Source organism: Polyodon spathula, chromosome 17, assembly GCF_017654505.1.
Source record: "Polyodon spathula isolate WHYD16114869_AA chromosome 17, ASM1765450v1, whole genome shotgun sequence".
Classification (NCBI taxonomy): Eukaryota; Metazoa; Chordata; class Actinopteri; order Acipenseriformes; family Polyodontidae; genus Polyodon; species Polyodon spathula.
Window position 1 is genome coordinate 749,777 of NC_054550.1, and position 19,253 is coordinate 769,029.

The following is a 19,253-nucleotide window of genomic DNA, read 5'->3' on the forward strand; positions in this document are numbered from 1 at the left end:
AACATAATCATTTGAATGTAAATATTACGAAACAAAATACCACCGATCCAAATGCTGATTAAACGTGCATACACTTTTAAAACGAATTAGTCTGTCGGCAAAATAACAATCGGGTATTCTCATTTAACAATAGAAAGCTATCTTAGGTGGATGTTTTTTCCAGCCGGAGCAAAAACATGAGACACACACATAGGAAGTTGTTCCAATATGTGTGACTCCATCTCCATGGAAACCAATAGACAACTCAGCTTCGTACGGGGAGAGAGTTGCATAAGAAAAGGTAAGCTCGTTCAATATGATTTTTCTTACTAGAGACTAGAGAAGTTACAACGTTGAAACACAGTGGTATCGCGCACGGATCGGCGGGTGTGCAAGCTTGTGATCTGATTTGAGTCAAAACGGCAAAGATGTGTTAAAAAAACGACATTTTTACCTTTAACTGTAAAAAAAATGCTTTGAATAATAGTATGTTGGAAAAATAAACACACACCCCCTATTTAAAAAGATATAGATACTAAAGTCATTCCCATTATTATAGTAATGTTAATGATGATGGTAATTATACTGCAGTATAAAATTATACAAAATTAAGAAAAACATATATCCTGACATCCTACTGAAGGGTCCATAGCCAGTCTAGTCTGTACACTGCTTATTCTATATCTACTGGGTACAGGTGGGCCTGTGTGGGATGATGAAGTCATCATGTTGTCATTCATGTGCATCATGGCAAGGAGTTTCTTCACCAATTCTACACTATTACATTAGCTATTGTCTGTCGTCAAAACTGTAGGACCAACTTTACATTTTGTTATTTTGTAATCTTTGTTGTACAAGGTGCCAACTGTCCCTCTTTCTATTTTGAATATGAAATACTGTCCTGCCCAGCGAACAATTGCATGCTCATTGCTTGAAGGGACTCTTAAAAACCAAACAATGCATATAGTTTGAAGGCTAAATAACCCTACAATAACCTTTTTGAGGATGAAAACAAGTGTATTTCTTATTTAGCTTTATAGGTTAGAGCATCAATGGGTTAGATGAAGAAGTTACACAGAAAATAAGCGGATAGGTGTTTCTATGGGAACAGCCTGTAGACTTGCACAGTGATATACCGAAGAAATGCTGTGAAATTACTTTAATATTGTAGTAGGCAATAACACAACTTTCTACAATAGGAAAGTCATTTTACAGTTTCTTTAGTATATCCTTGTGTATGCCCTGACATTTTACATAGAAAGGCGAGAGAAAAAAATGATTTCAGTTTAGTGTTAATGATGTACTTTATGGGTGTGCATCTTTACATTTTATCCCAGCTCCATGTTTAAGCAGTCAGTCCACTAGCATAATGTAAACATTCAACACATGGCAGGCATTCATTACAGCTCACTCCTCATATTTTCTCTTTTTCATTTTCAAATGTATTCAAAATATGAGATTCCATGTAATTATACAGTACGGGTGGTGGAGGCGGTTAAAAATATGGTAAATGCTAGAGTATTCAAATGAAATGCAATTGGCTCCACACATACAGCATTACCCAGTCCTTCATTAGCAGTGGTCTCAGCTTACATTCTCTTCATTTTCATTCAGACCTCCAATTTCTATCAGCATGCGGTGTTAATGTGTAGGTTACAATGTGTTAAGTAGTAAAAGATGAAGTCTATTTAAGTCAATTAAATAGTCTAATGAAGAAATGTTCAGGGTTCACAGTGTGACCTTTTAGGCTTGTGGTCATTGTTATTTATAGCATTGATTTTTTCATTTGTTTTATTCAGTGAATACTAATGATAAGATTGATTTAACTAAATTTCACCCCCAACTCCCCTACTCACACAATGGAAATCTACTACAAATGACATAATGTAACCAGCTATCATCTGCCAGCTGAAGAAAGCTAGGCACTATGTGAAATATCTATTTGAATTTTTAAAGGTTTTATACATGCATTTTCTTTTGCTTTTAGTATAATATAAATTATATGTTAAGTGTGTACAGTATAAGTCTTTTCCAAAGTACGTGCTTCACTTCGTATAACAATTTTAACATTTTATCAGAAAATGTGAAAGGCAGCCTATGTATAAAATATAGTATCATTTTTGTTAATTGTGGAGGGAATTATTTAATTGATCTTCGGTATCATGCAGAAAATTACTTTTGTAGCTCATTAGCACATCCTTTAATGAGCATATTTTTTCCAGTGATGGATAGTTCATGTAACAGACAAGTGACAGATTGTTTCCTTTTAATTATTTCCTTGTTTCAGACGTATTACAAAGCAATTAGAAATCTGACAGCACATTCACTCTGCATTTACCAATCATCTAAGTGACGAGGAGTGAGAGGCGATGAATAATAATTGTTTTTCATAGATTATCATAAATTTATACCTTGCCTCTTGAGATACAAAAAATGGGGTTGAACACAAACACATGTTTCCATGAAAGGTATATATTTTTAGTTTTTTTTGTGAGAGGTTGTAGTACTGGAAAGACTAGCACTGTTGAAGATGTTCTCAACAATAGTTGACTGTAGACTTGCATTCGAAGAAGTCTTCTGTTTACAGGCCATTTAGTGTCCACCATTATTAATGTAGATGCTTTCACAAAAATATAATGCAATACAATGCAAGTGCATTAACTTCTCCAGAGGGAGTCACATGCTTCATTGTAAGGATTTTCTTCTTACAGAACAAGCCCTTTCTTTCCAGAGTATTTACTGTGGTTTTTGAGTTAGCTTCTGACATGTATGCTGTTTACACAGTTTCAACTGTTTACTAAAATGTATAGTAAAAAAACATTTTTTTTTGTATGCAAGTCTTTGTTTTTTTTGACAGCGCCTGTGTTGCTGTAGTTTCCAATTAATTTAAAAGAAAATTGCATTATTTATTTATTTATGTATTTATTAGAGCAATTTCAGTTTGTTTTCTTAAAATTCTGCATCTACTCTGCTGTGCACGTTTATGAAAGTATGCTTTTCTTTCTAAACTAGAGGTGTGAAGGTGATACCGGTGTTGTCGTTTCTGATTTGGATTGAGAGAGGAAAAATAAAACATTAATCACCCCATGCTGCTATTTTCTTAGTGCTTGGCAAAACTAGTTACGACACAACATGCTTGTTTTATGTCACTTTGATTACTTGTCAGGGCAAACTGCTCAAAAACATTTTGAGACAACAGCAGAGCAGCCAGGGTAAGTATTCAGAGCACTATATGTAAACATGATGGATCAGCAGTGATCCACAGTTTACACTGGCAACATCTGCATGAAAAATGCAATTACCGTCTAAAACATCCAGAATATGAGAGCATACATTCATCTGGAGATAAAACAGCAACCAGGAGAGGAGATACAGTTAGACTTGCACAGAGAGGTTTGTACTGACATGGGTTCCACTTCCTTTTTTTATATGGAAAAACATTATCATTGCACATTATTATACACATGTCTGAGTAATGCATTAGGCATACTGTTTTAATGTTCTGACTCTGTTGTACTCGGTATAGTTTGTCCTGCTCTGGCCCTACCTGGTTCCCTGTACAGGAGTAAAGACCATACTGTACCGTGTATCATCTAGTCTTTGTTGAAGTTTCATCAGAAAGGTTTTTTGTAATGCTCATATTTTTTAAAGATTTTGCCTAATATCTGAATGGAGGTAGTGCCACAGCATTTTCTCTTTTCCTGCCACTTTGTTGAGTATGAAAATCATTCAAATGCATGATTTTATTAAATGCAACACAGCCTACTGTACATAGTGTATTGTCATCCATAAGTAATTGTACATTTACTATAATCTATTTTAATATAGCGATGGACTTCCAGGAAATATACATTAGATGTGTTAATAAATACTGAGGACAGTAAACCATTAGAATTTTTATATGAAGGAGTCTTAATTCTAATTAGGCTTACAAGTCCAGTAAAGGTAAAATCATATCAGGCTTAAGGAAAACTTGGGGTACAGTATAGCAGTTCTGTAGACATTAAACCACATCAGAGCTGTGTAAATGTACATGTGCGTAGCAGCCAAAATTGACTTTACAGATAACTTTAACAGGCTGTGCATTTAGGGAAATCTCAATGTACTCAAATTGCAAGTCACGCAATTAAACATTTTGAAGTATTTATCAGAAAGTATGGGACAGCACACCTATTAAATATGCAGTAACTGAACCCTCACAAACTGTAAAGGTTCATTTCAAAAGCTTCAAAAGTAAGTAGTGATGTTCAAAAAAATATAGCATTACACATCCCCACATGTTGCTGCAGCTGTTTAAATAACATACCTGTGATTCTTCTTTTCATTGTTAACATCCTGACAACTTTCAAAACTCTTTTCAGAATGTCTGCTCTAGTGTATGGATTATTGCTCACATTGTCAAACAGGAAACACAGCAATACCAATCCATGATGTGGTACAGAACAGAAAAGCCAGAGCACTTTTTGTTATGGGTTTTTTTTTTTTTTTTTTTGCTTCCTGCAGTGATTTAGAGGACAGATTTCAAACCCTAGTGCTTTAGAGCAGACATTTTGAAAAGGGCTTTGAAACAGACTTTAAAGCTATAAATGAGAAAAGTTGTGAGGATGTTAACAAACAAAACATGCTTTAAAAATTGCTGCTTTCCTATAGTTATAATATACATTTACCGTAGTTTTCCATATTTGGTATAGGCTTGGCCATTCCTCTATGGGCTTTACAATGCCTACGTTTGCTTTACCATGCTTTCACTATTCTTGAGTGCACTTTTTTGTACTTTGACTATGTTAAACTTTTATAAGGATTTAAGCTTTAGATTTGTTTTTCTTCTACAATGGGAATGCCTTAAAAACAATGTAATTACCATTGTGTTGCATAATGGAGTGATATAAGAAAAAGTGGAGGGCAAGAGATGATAGCAGAGAGACCGGTAAGATATCTCTTACAGATGTTTTGTTTCTGCTTAACTGGTTAAAATTAAAGAAATGTAAAAGGTGTTATTTTACAGTACATCGCACATTTCAGCAATTTTAATTTGAGAAATTATTCAATCGGTGAATGAAATGCAGATTTTAGAAAGGTGTTTATCTACTTAATTGTCAGGTGGTTTAAAAGATTGTGACCTTTCCTCCAAGAGTCATATTACAGCTTTTACAAACTTTTTCAGAGACAGGAGCAGATGCATAGGATGCTAGAGTCAGCAAGCAGTTATTAAACAGAACATGCATTTTTTGGCTTATTACTTCAGTACATCCATTGGTTTTTAAGATTTCAAGCATGTAAATAATGAGCCTGTCCAGCTGTTTCTACCTCATCCAGAGGATATAATTTAAGTACATAATCCCAGCTGTCACTTTTATTGTATGTTGTTAACCAGAACTTTAAAACAAAAGTACAAATCCTGTTTAAAAATATAAACAATTTAATGTACATTTAGAGACAGTAATATGACTTCACAGATCCTTAAGTAGTCTAGATAATGGGTTCCTATAAAAATGTCTTTTATTATATGAATGGGCAGTAATATTGTAAGAAATATTGGTTTGTGTTTTTATTAAATTTGTTCATTTTTTTTGATTACAGTATTTTCTTATTTTACCCTGTAAATATATTTTTCAGTAACTAACTTAATACAGTCATTTATTATGTGGCTGAGTGAACTTTAAACACACTTCTTTGTTTTAACAACAGGTTTTAGAGTATCCTTCAAAAGGGATGGCAAGTAGGAGAGGATCAGCAAGTGCCAGCTCTGTTGGCAGCAGGTCGAGCAGCACATCATACAATGGCTCTATGCACTCTCGACAAAGTAGTTTAGAAGACCTGTTAGTGCACCAGTACTATGACAAGTTGAGTAAAACCTCCCAGTCACCAGAGTATCAACTTCCCAGGTAAGCACTTCCTGTATAGACCATAACAGTATTGAACTCGCCAGAGTAATAAACTCAACCGAAGCCTGAATCAATCTGTGCATTAATATTGTTACAGAGGTGGCGAGGCTCAAGAGAGCCAAAGAATGAAGCATTTAAGCTGCCTTTATTATACATGAGTGCTAACCACTTGCAAGTTCAAGTATAGAGCACAGCTTCGTCAGTGATCATCTGTTGTTTGTTTCTTCCATGTATGCCCTTCAATGCATGCTGATTAGTTCCCTCACTTGTAGGAGAGAAAAAAAACTAAAAAAACATAGTCCGTATTTCTGCACACTTAGTTCAAAGAATGAAATACTCTGGAACCCTGCCAGATTTAGTTTTTTTGTGGGTGCGTGTTTCTTACCGTAAAATCTACACCGAAGCCACTAAAAAAAGAATACCTCTTTGATGATGCTAAAGTTAGGAGACAGAAGGGAACAATAGCGTAAAAGAGAATGAAAGGGTTTTTTTTTTTTTTTTTTTTTTTTTACTAAAGCCTCTTGTGGTGATAAGCAATGCCTGAAATAAAGACTACTACTGAAAAATAACAGATTAAAGAGCTTTGACACAGCTTGATGCTTTGTATTATATGGAATTATTACCAGCCAATGCAAATTCTCCACAATAGTTTTTTGTAGAGTTGAAGTACGAAAAGGAACTGTTTGACTGACAGTAGTCTGGCAGGGAGCCACAGCAAGGCTAAACCCCTGCCAGCTGTTATTATCCGAGGGGGGAATTTGCTGCTAATATATCGTGTAATAGGCTAGAGCTGCATACTGCTCATTGAAGCCTGGTCTGTTGGCGTTGCAGCATTTTTTCACTTTTGAATAGGATTGCTGGCCTCATGGGGACTGGTGTCTAAGAATATGGAAAATGACTAGATTTGTAGAGGTTCTGTGATGCGCATTTCTTCTGACGCCACAGCAAGAAAGCATTCCAGCTAACGTTGTGAGGGGATGAATAACTCACAGTAGTATTTCTTTTGAGAAATTAAAACTTTTGAATTCATATTATTGTGCTAAAAGAATTGCAGAATTGCAGTTTTACAAGCCTATTATGGAAGCAGTTACATTTTTGTACCCTTCTCATAAGTCTCATATGACGGTAGTGCAGGTTGTGCCAAGGCTGTGCTGCAGTATTTTGTACTGTATGTAGCCAGGTGACAGTTCTCATAAATGAATCGGCTGGGCGGTTGTTTGAGCTGCCACCCTCTTGAAAAATACAAGTCGTCTCCCCCAATGTAAATGATTGTAAATAGTGTGTATAATTATTGTATGTGTAGTTTAATTGTTTAAACTCTAAATTCCTAGTCGAAGGTGTGTGGATCTTTTCCATTGAGGGTGTTTGTTTGACTGGTAATTAACCGATTAAAGCACAACTCCAGCATATAAGTAGGACGAGGACCCTCATGCTGGACAGGCTGGCTGTGGGAGCTGCATCATGAGTGCTACTTGGTTCTTCATCTGTATCCAAGGAAACTGTGTCTCCCTTTGAAAAGTCCCTTTTGGTCTGTTAGGTTTATTATCTGTGAGCTAACAATGAAAATATGTAAATGCGCTGGACTGTATCTCCTGTTTTTGTGTAATACTAGCCCGCTGCAGCTCAAGCGCATCATGCACTTTACAGAGCTCAAATCCTAACTGTGCTCAAATCTGCCTTGTTGGTAATGCCTGCCAGGATTTCCCTGTACTGTAGATGCAGTAATAATTTAGGACAGGTAATCCTATAGTTTACAGTAGGTACAGTTCACATAATAATCTATTTAATTATGCATAGATCTAATAGTATAATATATTCCTATACACATTTGCCATATTTAGTTTTGCTAAAACACTTTCTATGATTTTATATATATATATATATATATATATATATATAATTACAAAGTTAATGTATATAACCTATTAGAACTCTAAACTGAAGTGTTACCATTAGTTCCACATCTGTTGTATTTATCCTTTTCTGGATAAAATCAGGGAAATAAAAAAAAAAGCATGACGTACACGAGGTACTGTGCACAGCCTTGCATTTCTAGTGGTAATGAATATTATAGATGAATGGGTGCTATATTTAATAGATCTTAGCTGCAGTGACTAAAGCAACTCATTAAGGCATTAATACATTCCATAACAACACAGTTTATATATAGCTTAGCAATACTTACAGACATAAGTATATTACCCTCCCCCCCTCCAAAAAACAACAACATTTTTGCATTCTTTTAGTTCTTAATAAGGCTTCGAAACTATTTCCTCTTAATGGCTGTGTCTGATTGTTCTCCGCATGCTGGTTCCTTTTCATTTATTTTTTTATATATTTTTTTTTCAGAAAGTTCACATCTCCTTATGGAAATGCAACGTTAAAAGAGACCAAAAGAAAAAGGCATTCAGCAGCGAGTGCTTCCAAAGGCCCTCGTCCACAATCCGCAGTGGTGTCAAGGAGGTCACAATCTCGAGATGAAACTAATTCAGTCCGAAGCAATGACGGAGCTTCAGAAAGTGACAGCAGCACATCAAACAGTATAAGCAATTCAAGCCTTGTATTACCAGCCACGAGTAAAAGACCCCTCAGTGCTCCACTTAGGTATACGCAAAACCTCTGTTTCTTTTACTCATAGTTGGCATTTAAGCATGCAGTGTTTGGTGTGGCCATAGATGCTAGCTTTTAATAAAGACATTTGGAATATATAAAGGTCATTGACTATGGAACAGTATCATCTTGGGGTAGTTTTTTTTTTTTTTTGTTGTCATGTCTTGTTGTAGGTGTTCGTTTCCTGTGAGTAAAAACAAAGAGATCTGTTTTTGTTTCACAGTAAATGGCAATGTGGAATAGGCACCTCATTGATTCTGCTCAAGGCACTTTAAAAATTAGATGTGGCAGGTTTCTGCACTGTATTGATTGGCAAGATAAAAGCAGTAATGACTTTGGCACATGTTGTAGGTGTTGGGGGGGGAACACCGTTCTGATTAGGGTGCTCTTCAGTTGTATAGATCTCCCGTGCATGCATTAACTCTTTAAGGAGCAAGGGAGTGTACAAGCAGCTACAGGCTTCAATACAGGCTGCATTATAGAATATAGATCATCCTAGTACAGTGCAGACTGACAGTATACCATACTGTATATGTTTACTGTTACTTCATCCTGGTTGATGATTAACCTATAAATATGATATATAAAAATAAATGCCTGTATATACATATACAGATAATATATATACTTCATGTATTATGCTACTATTATGTAGTATGTACTTTCCACTGTATTTAATGTATTGTGCTTTTTTTTCTTTTACTGTATATCATATATTATGCATTTTTCTATATTTGAAGTATTATGTTTTTTCTTGTTTAACTGCATCTTGTAAAGCACTTTGTGATAGTGGTCCACTATGAAAGGCGCTATATAAAAAAAAAAAAAAAAAAAAGATTGATATGCAGTTCAAAATGTAGAATATATATATATATCATTATTATTATTATTTTATGAAGGCATTCACTTACATCTTCATGCAAGACTCCAATCTTTAAGCGCCAGCCATGGGTAATCAGAGTGATGGCTTACAAGAATGGATCTAGAAGTGTCTTTGCTAAAGTGGCCGCCCCCAACATTAAATTGGTAATTATTATCCCCCTCTCTCTCTCTCTATCTTCACCGAAGGGCTGTTATTAAGATAATTTTTCAAACTATCTGGAGGCACAATAATTCTATTGCAGATCGACTCATTTGTTACTTGGTAATTCTTGATGAATTGAAAGCAACAATAAAAAATAAATAAATAAAACTTCAGGGACAAACTCATTGCAAATAAATTGAAATCCCCGCAAAAAAAAAAAAAATCTTTAGTGTTGCAGATAGAATAACTTGGAACAAAGACCATGTTTTGTGTGTGCATGATTTTAATAGAGGTTACAGTTATTTTTAACTAGCACATGAAGACGTATTGTCAGTTTTTACCTGTAGAGGGAAATCCTGGAACGATAAAGGTGTCAAACAGTATGTACATGCTATTAAATTACTTGTATTGCAGCATTTCTAGACTATTTACTTGAACAGTGAATGATCTTACCTGTTCTTGGGGTTTCAGCTGCTGGAAGAGTGCACCCTGAGGCTCAATCTAAACACTGCAGCTCGCCGCGTGTTTCTGGCCAGTGGTGAAGAAGCAGATGAACCCAAAGACATTCCTCACGATGCTGAAGTTTATATTTCAACCGGAGAGCCCTTTGTGGACCCTTTTAAAAAAATCAAAGGTACCAAAATGAGTCCAAATAATCAGTGCTGCGTAAAAGAAAAAAAAAAAAGGATTCATTATGGTCTTATGGTCTCACACTGCATAGATCCACAAAATAAATGTTTACTCATTTACAGCTCTGCAAAAGGATAATGTGCTTAATGACAGAAACGTGTACTGACAGCTTTGTTTAATGTCCTTTATTAGTATCAGTGCTTAATTTAATTTGGATTTAAGTGGACATTAGGGAGACTCAGGAGGTTAACCGCAGAAAGAGATAATACATTCAATCAGAAAATTATTGAGTCTTCACATTAGTATAGGTGGCGTTTAACAGCCCCAATTCATGATGTTTATTATGCCAGCACGACAGCGGAGTTTGAGCTCAGCGGTTCACTCATCTGGGGGCATGCAGTATGCAAAGTATATTTTCAGAAGATTTTCAGATTCTCCTGTATAACTCTTTCCCTTATTAAAGTACTTTGATTATTGTACCTTAATAAAAAAGGAATCTATTCTATAAGCTTACTAAAATGTAAAGACTTTACTTACAATGACTTACACTGTAAATACAGTTCGTGTGACTGCACCATATGACGCTTAAGTTTATTTCAGCATATTTTCCCATAAGCCAAGTTCTGGTCATAGACTTCTGCACTTCATCTGTGTTGCTTTGGCTGGGTTTCATGGCGACATGCACTGCTGCTCTTTCAGCACCACAATGTTGGCACGCAGCACTAGAATTTCATACTGGCTCTTGCTGGATCAGCAAGCTTAACCCACCAAAATCTGGTGCTGTGCGACGGTTTTTGACTGATAATCAATCTTTGTGCTGCTCGACAGTTGTCGCTGGGACACAGAGTGGAGCAGGTGGCAGATGGGCCTTGTCTGTTGAGACCAAATACTAGGTGAGATTGGGCAGAGTGTAGTATAGGTTAGACAGAGAATTGCTATCTTCAGTATTAAAGGTAAAGTGTACAGAAAAAAAAAAATAATAATAATACAAAGAATAACACCAGAAACAGGATACAGGTAGTTTAAGCTCCTGAGCCTAAAAATTGAACGACAAATACTAAAAAGACATTTTGATGTAAAATTGTTCCTTATCCCATCTCATAATTAAAAAAAAAAAAAACACTTATGCGATTGCATTTCAGCTGTACATTTAGTATTAGTTACTAGATGTTTTAGGAATGAGTCTCTGCTCAGTATGTATCTTGTAAATACTCTACAAAGAGCCATACGACAGAGATGTCACAGCTAAGAAAAGTGAAACCTGTCACAAAAAGTTTTCCAGTGTTTCTTACGTGAGATGATTCGTTTTAACAAGTCCAGATTGACAAGGAATGGTGTGAGCAATCATCTGTTTTGTAGGTGTTTGTGTCAAGGAAATGATGTATTTACATCTTTATAATTGAGACATTTAAGGCACTAGTCAGGGAACCTGGTAGCAAGGTAACACTCCTACTAACCTAATGCACAGGAGAATGTAATTGCTCTGTCATTTTCTGTATTTCAAGAAAAGCATAAACTCTTTGAGTTTAATGAAGCATGCTATGCCTAGATTGTGCTGCAAATGTTCTCAAGAATGCTTGCTAATTTTAAACATGCATTTAACAAAAGGTGAGGCATTTAGGTATGTTACCTGATCCAGAAGTATCATTCCAAATGTTTTATTGCAATGCAAGATTTTATTTTTCTGCAGTATATGATGTTAGTGCTACAGCTCTGGCAATACTTTTGATTTTATAGCAAGAAAAATGTGCTATTATTTTTAAGTGGTGGTATGTATTTGATTAAATAAACTAGCAATATACTTCAACTATAATTATCTTAACCTGTAATGTTTTTAACCTTATATATATATATATATATATATATATATAGTAGATATATTATGATATATATATATATATATATATATATATATATATATATATATATATATATTATATTTAAGCAGTATTATCCAATCAAAACAATTGTACAAACCAATCAAACCAATTGCTAATTTAGTTAACAAAACCCACTAACTCTACTGCCATTGAAAGTTTTGACCATGCCTCTCTCCATGACACAAATATATCAGAACTTTGGGACATGGTTTACTCATCAGTCATGATGCACTGTATTATTATAGCTTACTTACATTAGAAACCTGCTTGTAAGCAAGCCTGGCTGAATCCGGGTTAGTAGACCTTACAACTTGAGTAGTAAAGCAGTAAATGCCAATATAGTATATCCAAGGCCTTTCTCATATTAGGGCTGCTCCAATTTGGACTGGTTAATCAACTAAAGAGTTGATTGCAGATAAAAAAAAAAAAAAAAGTTTTTACAATTTAATCGTGCAGAATTTTATTTTTGTATATAAAGTAAAAGCAAGCAATAGAAGATCTGCATTTTCTCCCCAGCAATCCAATCATGCGTGAGTGGAGGAGGGACATAATTGGGAGTTTAACCAATGGGAAAGTGAAAGATCTGCCCTGTTCTTACAGCTGTCCAATCATTAGTGAGCAGAGGCGTGATATAAATATGCTAGGGATTTTCCAGTTGGATTTTCCATGGAAAAGCAGCTTACCTTAAGTGTTTGAGTGGCTGCTCATATTAGCCTGTATTATACTACAGTGTGTTAAACTGACAGCTTTGCACTGCACTGAAACACATTCATTATTTAAATCTCTCTATCTCTCTCTCTCTCTCTCTCTCTCTCTCTCTCTCTCTCTCTCTCTCTCTCTCTCTCTCTCTCTCTCTCGTGTGTGTGTGTGTGTGTGTGTGTGTGTGTAGAAGTACTTTTGCATGCCTAAATGGGCCCAATTTTAGTTGAAGAAGAGTAATGGCAAAGAGATCTGCAATAAAGCTGGCCCACTCTGGATTGTATGTGACCAGATGCATTTTACTGCACCTTGTCGAGGGCTTAGAGAATGTAACTATGAAAACTTCTCAGAAACGTGCAGTTCCTTCTATAAGAATGTAGACAGGACAGTAAGACGTGATGATTGACATAGCAAATTGGCTGTTCGTAGTTTGAGTCAACTGTTAAACTTCTTGACAAGATGTCAGAGCAAGGCTATTGCATTTTAAAATTTCATGAAAAAGCCCAGGGTGTTAAACAACAACTCTGGACCTGTTTGAACAGAGCTTTTGTTTATTTTTATATGTATGTTGAAGGATTGTTACCGTAGACCCAAAACACAGTTAACTACTGTATATGATACAGAAGGTACATTGTATGCTTTTGTGTTATTCTTATTTAAGAGTTGTTAATAAAATCAAGCATGTCTGGGATTAAATGTTATTTTTCCGATCACATTTGCAAACTGTCATATAAAAAAAGTACTTGTAGTCAAACTTTTATTATCTTTACAAAATGTGAGAATAAAGACTCACAGTTGTAATTAACCTTTCTTTATACATGTTTTGTCTCAAACGCAAACCATGAGATAACATATCATACTTTCGACTTTTTGGACGTTAAAGATAATGGTTCTGATGAAAAATATGAAAAGCAGTTTTCTTTTTTTTTTTTTTTTTTTTTATAAATATTGGAGAAAGTCCCTTATTGGAAAACATAAATTTTGTATACTTGCACTTGCTGTAAGGTTCTCTTCAGTGTGGCTTGGTGTTCTCTATACCTGTTTCAGGTAAAACAAACGGCATTTGCACCTTACTCAGTCCTTCGTAATGAAATGGTTTGGAAAGTGTACCTACAGTAGTTTTGGGTTATATGGCTCACTTCTTTGTGAGCAAGCTGAACAAAGGGGTCACAAGAAATGACAGAGTGGTTGAGTAACTAAATGGTCAACTGAACAGTGAGAGAGGCATGCTAAGGTGAATTTTAATTATGGCTAAATTGTGGTATTACTCTTTCATACCCTGAACATCTGCTGCCTTCAGGAACAGTGATTTATGCCCGCCATCAGCACGGCCAGCTTGCTACAGCTTATGTTACGCTTAGTAGGAGCGGATGGTGATATTTTGATGACATGCACACTAAATGTGGAGTATGGCCAATGTATGTGGGATGGGCATTTTAAACTTTTGAAGCCAAATATTGACTTTACCTTTTCTTATAGACCATCTGTCACTGAGCAAGGAGGCAAATTGGACGGTGAATGGCGTGGCACTCCCTGCTGATGCGAAGCGTGGCACGACCAAGCCTAGCCTCTCGCTGCGCATGAGGAAGCTGAGTGACAAGACTACAGTCAGGATTCTGGTTTTTAAGAATGGAGCAGGGCAGGATGGGTGTGAGGTCATTGCAGCGGTGGATCAAACAGAGAAGGTAAAATGGGGGTTTAAACCATTTTTACTGGGCATGCTCAGAAGGATTCTGTTGAATTAGCCAAGCTTTTTATGAACGCTATTTTAGAGAGCTGGGCATCTTTAAGTGCATGTTGTTGTTATTAATCTTTCTGTAACTGGGAAGAAACACAAAGATTGTGTGTGTGTGTGTTTAAAAAATGAATATAAAGCAGTCTTGTTTAATCCCAATTGTTGAGTTACTGAGCTGAAAATAAAATAATCCATTTACAATTCATAACACCTGAACAGACTGTAGCCACCCAAGGTAAATAGAAACCAGTAGAAAATGGTATCTTTGCCATTTCTCACACTGTTTCCAACTTTTCTCAGTCAATTTTCAGATTTACTATTACTCAAGTCCTTAGAGGGAATTTTAGATCTTTGTTAAGTAGATTCACAGGGTATGTTAAAATGATACGGAAAGGGGAGGCTAGCTGAATATAACACACGGTTATAGGCTCAATGTGCTAAAGTACCTGTGTCTATACCCTGTCCTTTCAATAGCACAAACACCTCAGCTAAAACCCACAGTCCTGCTTTGTTAGCACCGCCATCTGTGCTGTAAGGGCTTTGAATTATGCCTGTTTCAGAAAATGTATCTCTTCTATTATTTTCATCCATATAACCTTATTTTAAACATAAACTGTTTGCTTCAGTTTACTCGGTTAATTGTTTTAAAGCATAACAGTCACACACAATATTTAAAGGAAGTCGAAATTGTCATGTTATTAGGTTGGGCTGGATTAGAATTTTTTTAAATTTCAAATTAGAATTTTTTTTTTTCAGAAAGGAAATACACTAATTGGTGTACTGTAGCTCCTATCTGCCTGTGTGATTGACTGGATGATAACAGGGGTCAGATGTTGTATCTGTAGTAAAATGTATTTACTGTATTGAAGTTTTTCATGTTTTTTTATTTTATTTTATTTTATTATTATGAGCAGTATATTGTTTTTTAACCTGTGTTCTGTGAGTCTTCTTTCAGGCTTCATTATTTTCTTTTCTCTTTTTTTTTTTTTTTAAGTTTCTAGATCATTGTACGACAAGGTTAAAACTCACCTCCCCAGCAATGACTATCTATAACTGGGATGGAAAACGAACAGAGCACCTCAGCCATGGTATGCTGTATCTTCTTTTTCTTCTTCATTTTTACATTCCATTCGACTTTGTGTCTCGTAAAAAATGCATTTGCAGTTGTATTTTGGGATTATAAAATTACCTGCAACAGTTAGCAGCTATTTTATTGAAACACGGCATTTTAAACCATAAGATATTGTTGTGCTTTTTTTTAAAAATGTAGTTTGAATCCTGGACCGGGTTTGTATCTGTATAAATACAGACTCGTTGAGGCTCTGACCCCTTTAACAATGGCAGCCTGGTCATTTTTCACACACAGCAGATTAGTCTGATTTAAACCCACACCCCACTCCAACCTCAGCACCCTTTATAAACAGCGCAGCGATTCAGGGCTCGCAAGTAGTGAAAGATATAAACTACATTGGAAAAGCACCAAACATCTCATGCAACTGGCCCCCATTCAGAAGCAGGAAGCGTGTGATGAGTGGAGTGGTTTTCAATATCCCCTTTAGATTCCATGCTGTTCCAAGACAGGCCCCGAACATGGCAACCGTTGTTTCCACACACAGAACCTCTTCACTCTCAATTTAACCCAAAACCTGATGAACCCGTTACTCTATTTCATGATTTCATGGAACAAAGAATGGATATAGTTACAAATGATCAATCACAAGGCATGAACCGAGGCAAGGCATTAGCAATCACACCACTTCGGTCCACTTGCTCAAGCAGAAGACCTGCCAGCATATTTAATGCATAACTACTTCACTCAGTTTAAGGAAAGCATGACTCAGGCTGCATTCTCTAAAGTAAGGAATAAATACTTGATTGCATGCCTACAGCCCATGTGGTTCCAGTGCACCCACATATACGCAATTAAAATAACCCAGGTGCTCAACAAAGGTCACAGCAAGAGGTTTCTGAATCTCCTTTTATTGAAGTCCAAATAGATTACCCAAAGGTTGTTTTTTTTCTGAATAAAGCTATGTTCCATTAGGTTGCATTGTGTAAATCACCATCTTGCTCTGCAATGTTGTAAGGTTGTAGACCCTGCAGGCACATGCTGTCAATCTAATGTGATCACTGAAAAGCAAAGCAGCTATGAAAGACTGCTTTAAGTACGGCAATCGTGTGCTTGTCATTCCATTCAGCAGTGAAAAATCCAAATTCAGACAGTCATTAAGAAAATGACTGCTAAAACATCCCTCTCATAAGCACCTTGGGAACAATAAGATTTGATGGCCAGCGTGTAAACAAAAATATACTGCAGTTGTTGAAATAATTTTAGAGTAACTGTTCATTCAATAAGCTTTTTTGGTTTTGAACAGTCTATTGAAATGCTGTGCTGGTTTTTTATAGAAGTGAATGTATGCTTTTTGTTGTATGAGAGTATTGGAGGGGGAAATCTAAACAAGTGGGAAGCCCTGTTTTGGAGAAAATGCAAAGACAAAAGTCACATTTTTCAATTGCAATAAAATGGTACAGCTTAGGCAAGAAACATCTGTGTTGCAGGTAGGAGAGTACACCAGTTAATATGGGTAGTGTCTTGCTAGCATTACAGTTTTGATATGAAATTGGGGACTATCATGGCACTAAATGCTTGACATTCATTTTTATCACAAAGACCTGCTATTCAGTGTTATTGGAGTGAAACTGTTGCATTAAGGTGTTGTGTCATTATAATGTAGTCCTGTAGGGGCTGTGGAGTAACCTTTGGTGCCAGTATAATATTCTTTATTTCTTTCATCTAACCTCCTTGGCAGCAGACCCTGTTACAGAAAACCTCATGCTTCATGCAGTTTTATCAGAACAATAAAAAGAGGTTTCAGCAAGGCTGGTTCCAATTCATCTGTGATAAATGAGAAGATAAGGCAATCAGTGCACACCATGACACTCAGTGCAGCTAGTTAGGCACACTTCAGAACTACTCAGGTGTGCTCATGAATCCTACTGTTGGGGGGGCTCACTATATATACACCCCGTATGGTGGCCACTAGTCATCTAGCACTTTGCTCTTCTTAAGAGCTTCCACAGGTCACAACATGAATAAAAAGAAAATCAAAGAAATGAGCCCAGTGCTGGTTCAAGAACTGTTTTTTTCTTTCTTTTGTTTCAAACGTCTTTTTTTTTTTTTTTCTGCAGTTCCATTGCTTGACAGCTGTCTGCAGAATTCCATTACTCCATTGCGTGGACCTGCCTGGGTGTCTAAGGGAGAAGGGTTCAGTCCGTCAGGAGCTAAACTGTACATCCAGGGAGTCCTTGGGGCCTTGCATCAAAAGCTGAAGCCTGCCAAGGAGTATAGTAAACAGGTAAGTTGTAATAAAAAAAATAATAATTAAAAAACAGTATTTTTCAGTTGCTGTAATTCTAAAATAAATTGATTGACATTCTGTCATTGACTGCATGTGACACGTATTGCTTGTGTTTCAGTACCCAGTGGGGGCCAAAATAGTTCCTCTGTGATCTCTAGGCCAGCAATAATGATGCTAATTGTACGTGTCTTTCAGTATAGGATGTCATGTGTCTTGTCTCTTTTTTTTTTTTTTCCCCTTGCTACTCACTGGGCTTTGCTGAAAACAGTTCACACGCATTAGAATCACTTGAGAGCTTTTGTGTCTCTCTGGAAATAAACTGACACACCTCTACCATTTTTACAATGCATTTGTCAATATACAGTTTAAATACGAAGCACAACAACATTCTTCCTGCTGCTTTATTAAAATCGTTATGCTATGAGATCAAATATAAGATGTCACTTTTTTTTTTTTTTTTTCCTGGAGGGAGGGAGTATACTGTTATTTTTACAACATGTGTGATTTTCAAAATGTCATAGTTTATGTTGCTGCAGAAACATTATATAGCATATTTTACGTAAAATCTGATCCATACAGATCTGTCAAAGTGTACTATACAGTATAGAGGAAAGGCACAGTTCAGTCGAACAAGAAATGCATTCATGTAATAATAATAATAATAATAATAATAATAGATATTATGAAAGATTATAGCTAAGTCTTTTAAATATAGTACAATACAACTTATTTTTGTTTGAGAATCTTAAAAAAGAGGAAGTTGTATTCAGCATTCAGTGTGTGTGTGTTTTGTGTGGCTATTAGTCCTTTCTCTTGGAGGAAAGAAAAAAAAAATCTTATGTTGTTTTGTGTTAATACAGAGTTAAATGCAGTTAACACTTTCAGTGGCAGAGCTGTCTCCTCTCATTAGCATTCCCATTACACGGTTCTTGTGTTGGTGGGGGTGTTGAAGCTGGAATGCCATTGTGAGCTGTTTTACTGTTTGGGGACAAACACTGCTGTGGAAGGAACGTGTGAAAAGGCCATAGCACTGTGAGTGAATGAGGGAGGCTGTGTTTACTGGCTGCTGCAAGCTGGGGAGCTGTCAGTCACAGTCACTGCTCAGCTATAGAGCTGCAGAAAAGAGGCAGACACAACTACTTTATAATATAAAACGTATATCTTTCTAAACATCGGCTCCACTTTTTATTCATAGTAGTAGCAGTGTCAGTTTTGGCTAGGAGCTCAATTTTCAGAGCATTAAAAATGCACCTCAATGTTAAATATATGACTCATCAAAATGCTTAAAATGCAGTGGATTATTACACCCTAATCTTTTTTCAAGTGCAGTAAATTGCTTTAGTGTTCACCAACTAACATGTTGTGCATAACACAGTCGTTGGTCCTTTGTTTAAATAATTTCCATCTAAGTTCAAATTGTTCTGCAATAAAAATGTCACACTGTTCTTTTTG

General features: G+C 36.0%; 1 protein-coding gene across 1 annotated transcript in view; it reads left to right on the top strand.

Annotated features, from left to right (window-relative positions):
• Positions 1-230: 230 nt before the first annotated feature.
• The window catches only part of LOC121330074 (doublecortin domain-containing protein 1-like), an 85,064-nt gene continuing 66,041 nt past the window's right edge, over positions 231-19,253 (top strand). Inside the window, exons 1-8 of the mRNA XM_041276344.1 lie at positions 231-280; positions 5,668-5,864; positions 8,214-8,468; positions 9,374-9,500; positions 9,970-10,132; positions 14,187-14,392; positions 15,437-15,530; positions 17,632-17,798. Of these exons, the coding sequence (XP_041132278.1) occupies positions 5,692-5,864; positions 8,214-8,468; positions 9,374-9,500; positions 9,970-10,132; positions 14,187-14,392; positions 15,437-15,530; positions 17,632-17,798 (1,185 nt within the window). The 5' untranslated portion in view covers positions 231-280; positions 5,668-5,691. The remainder of the gene's footprint in view (positions 281-5,667; positions 5,865-8,213; positions 8,469-9,373; positions 9,501-9,969; positions 10,133-14,186; positions 14,393-15,436; positions 15,531-17,631; positions 17,799-19,253) is intronic.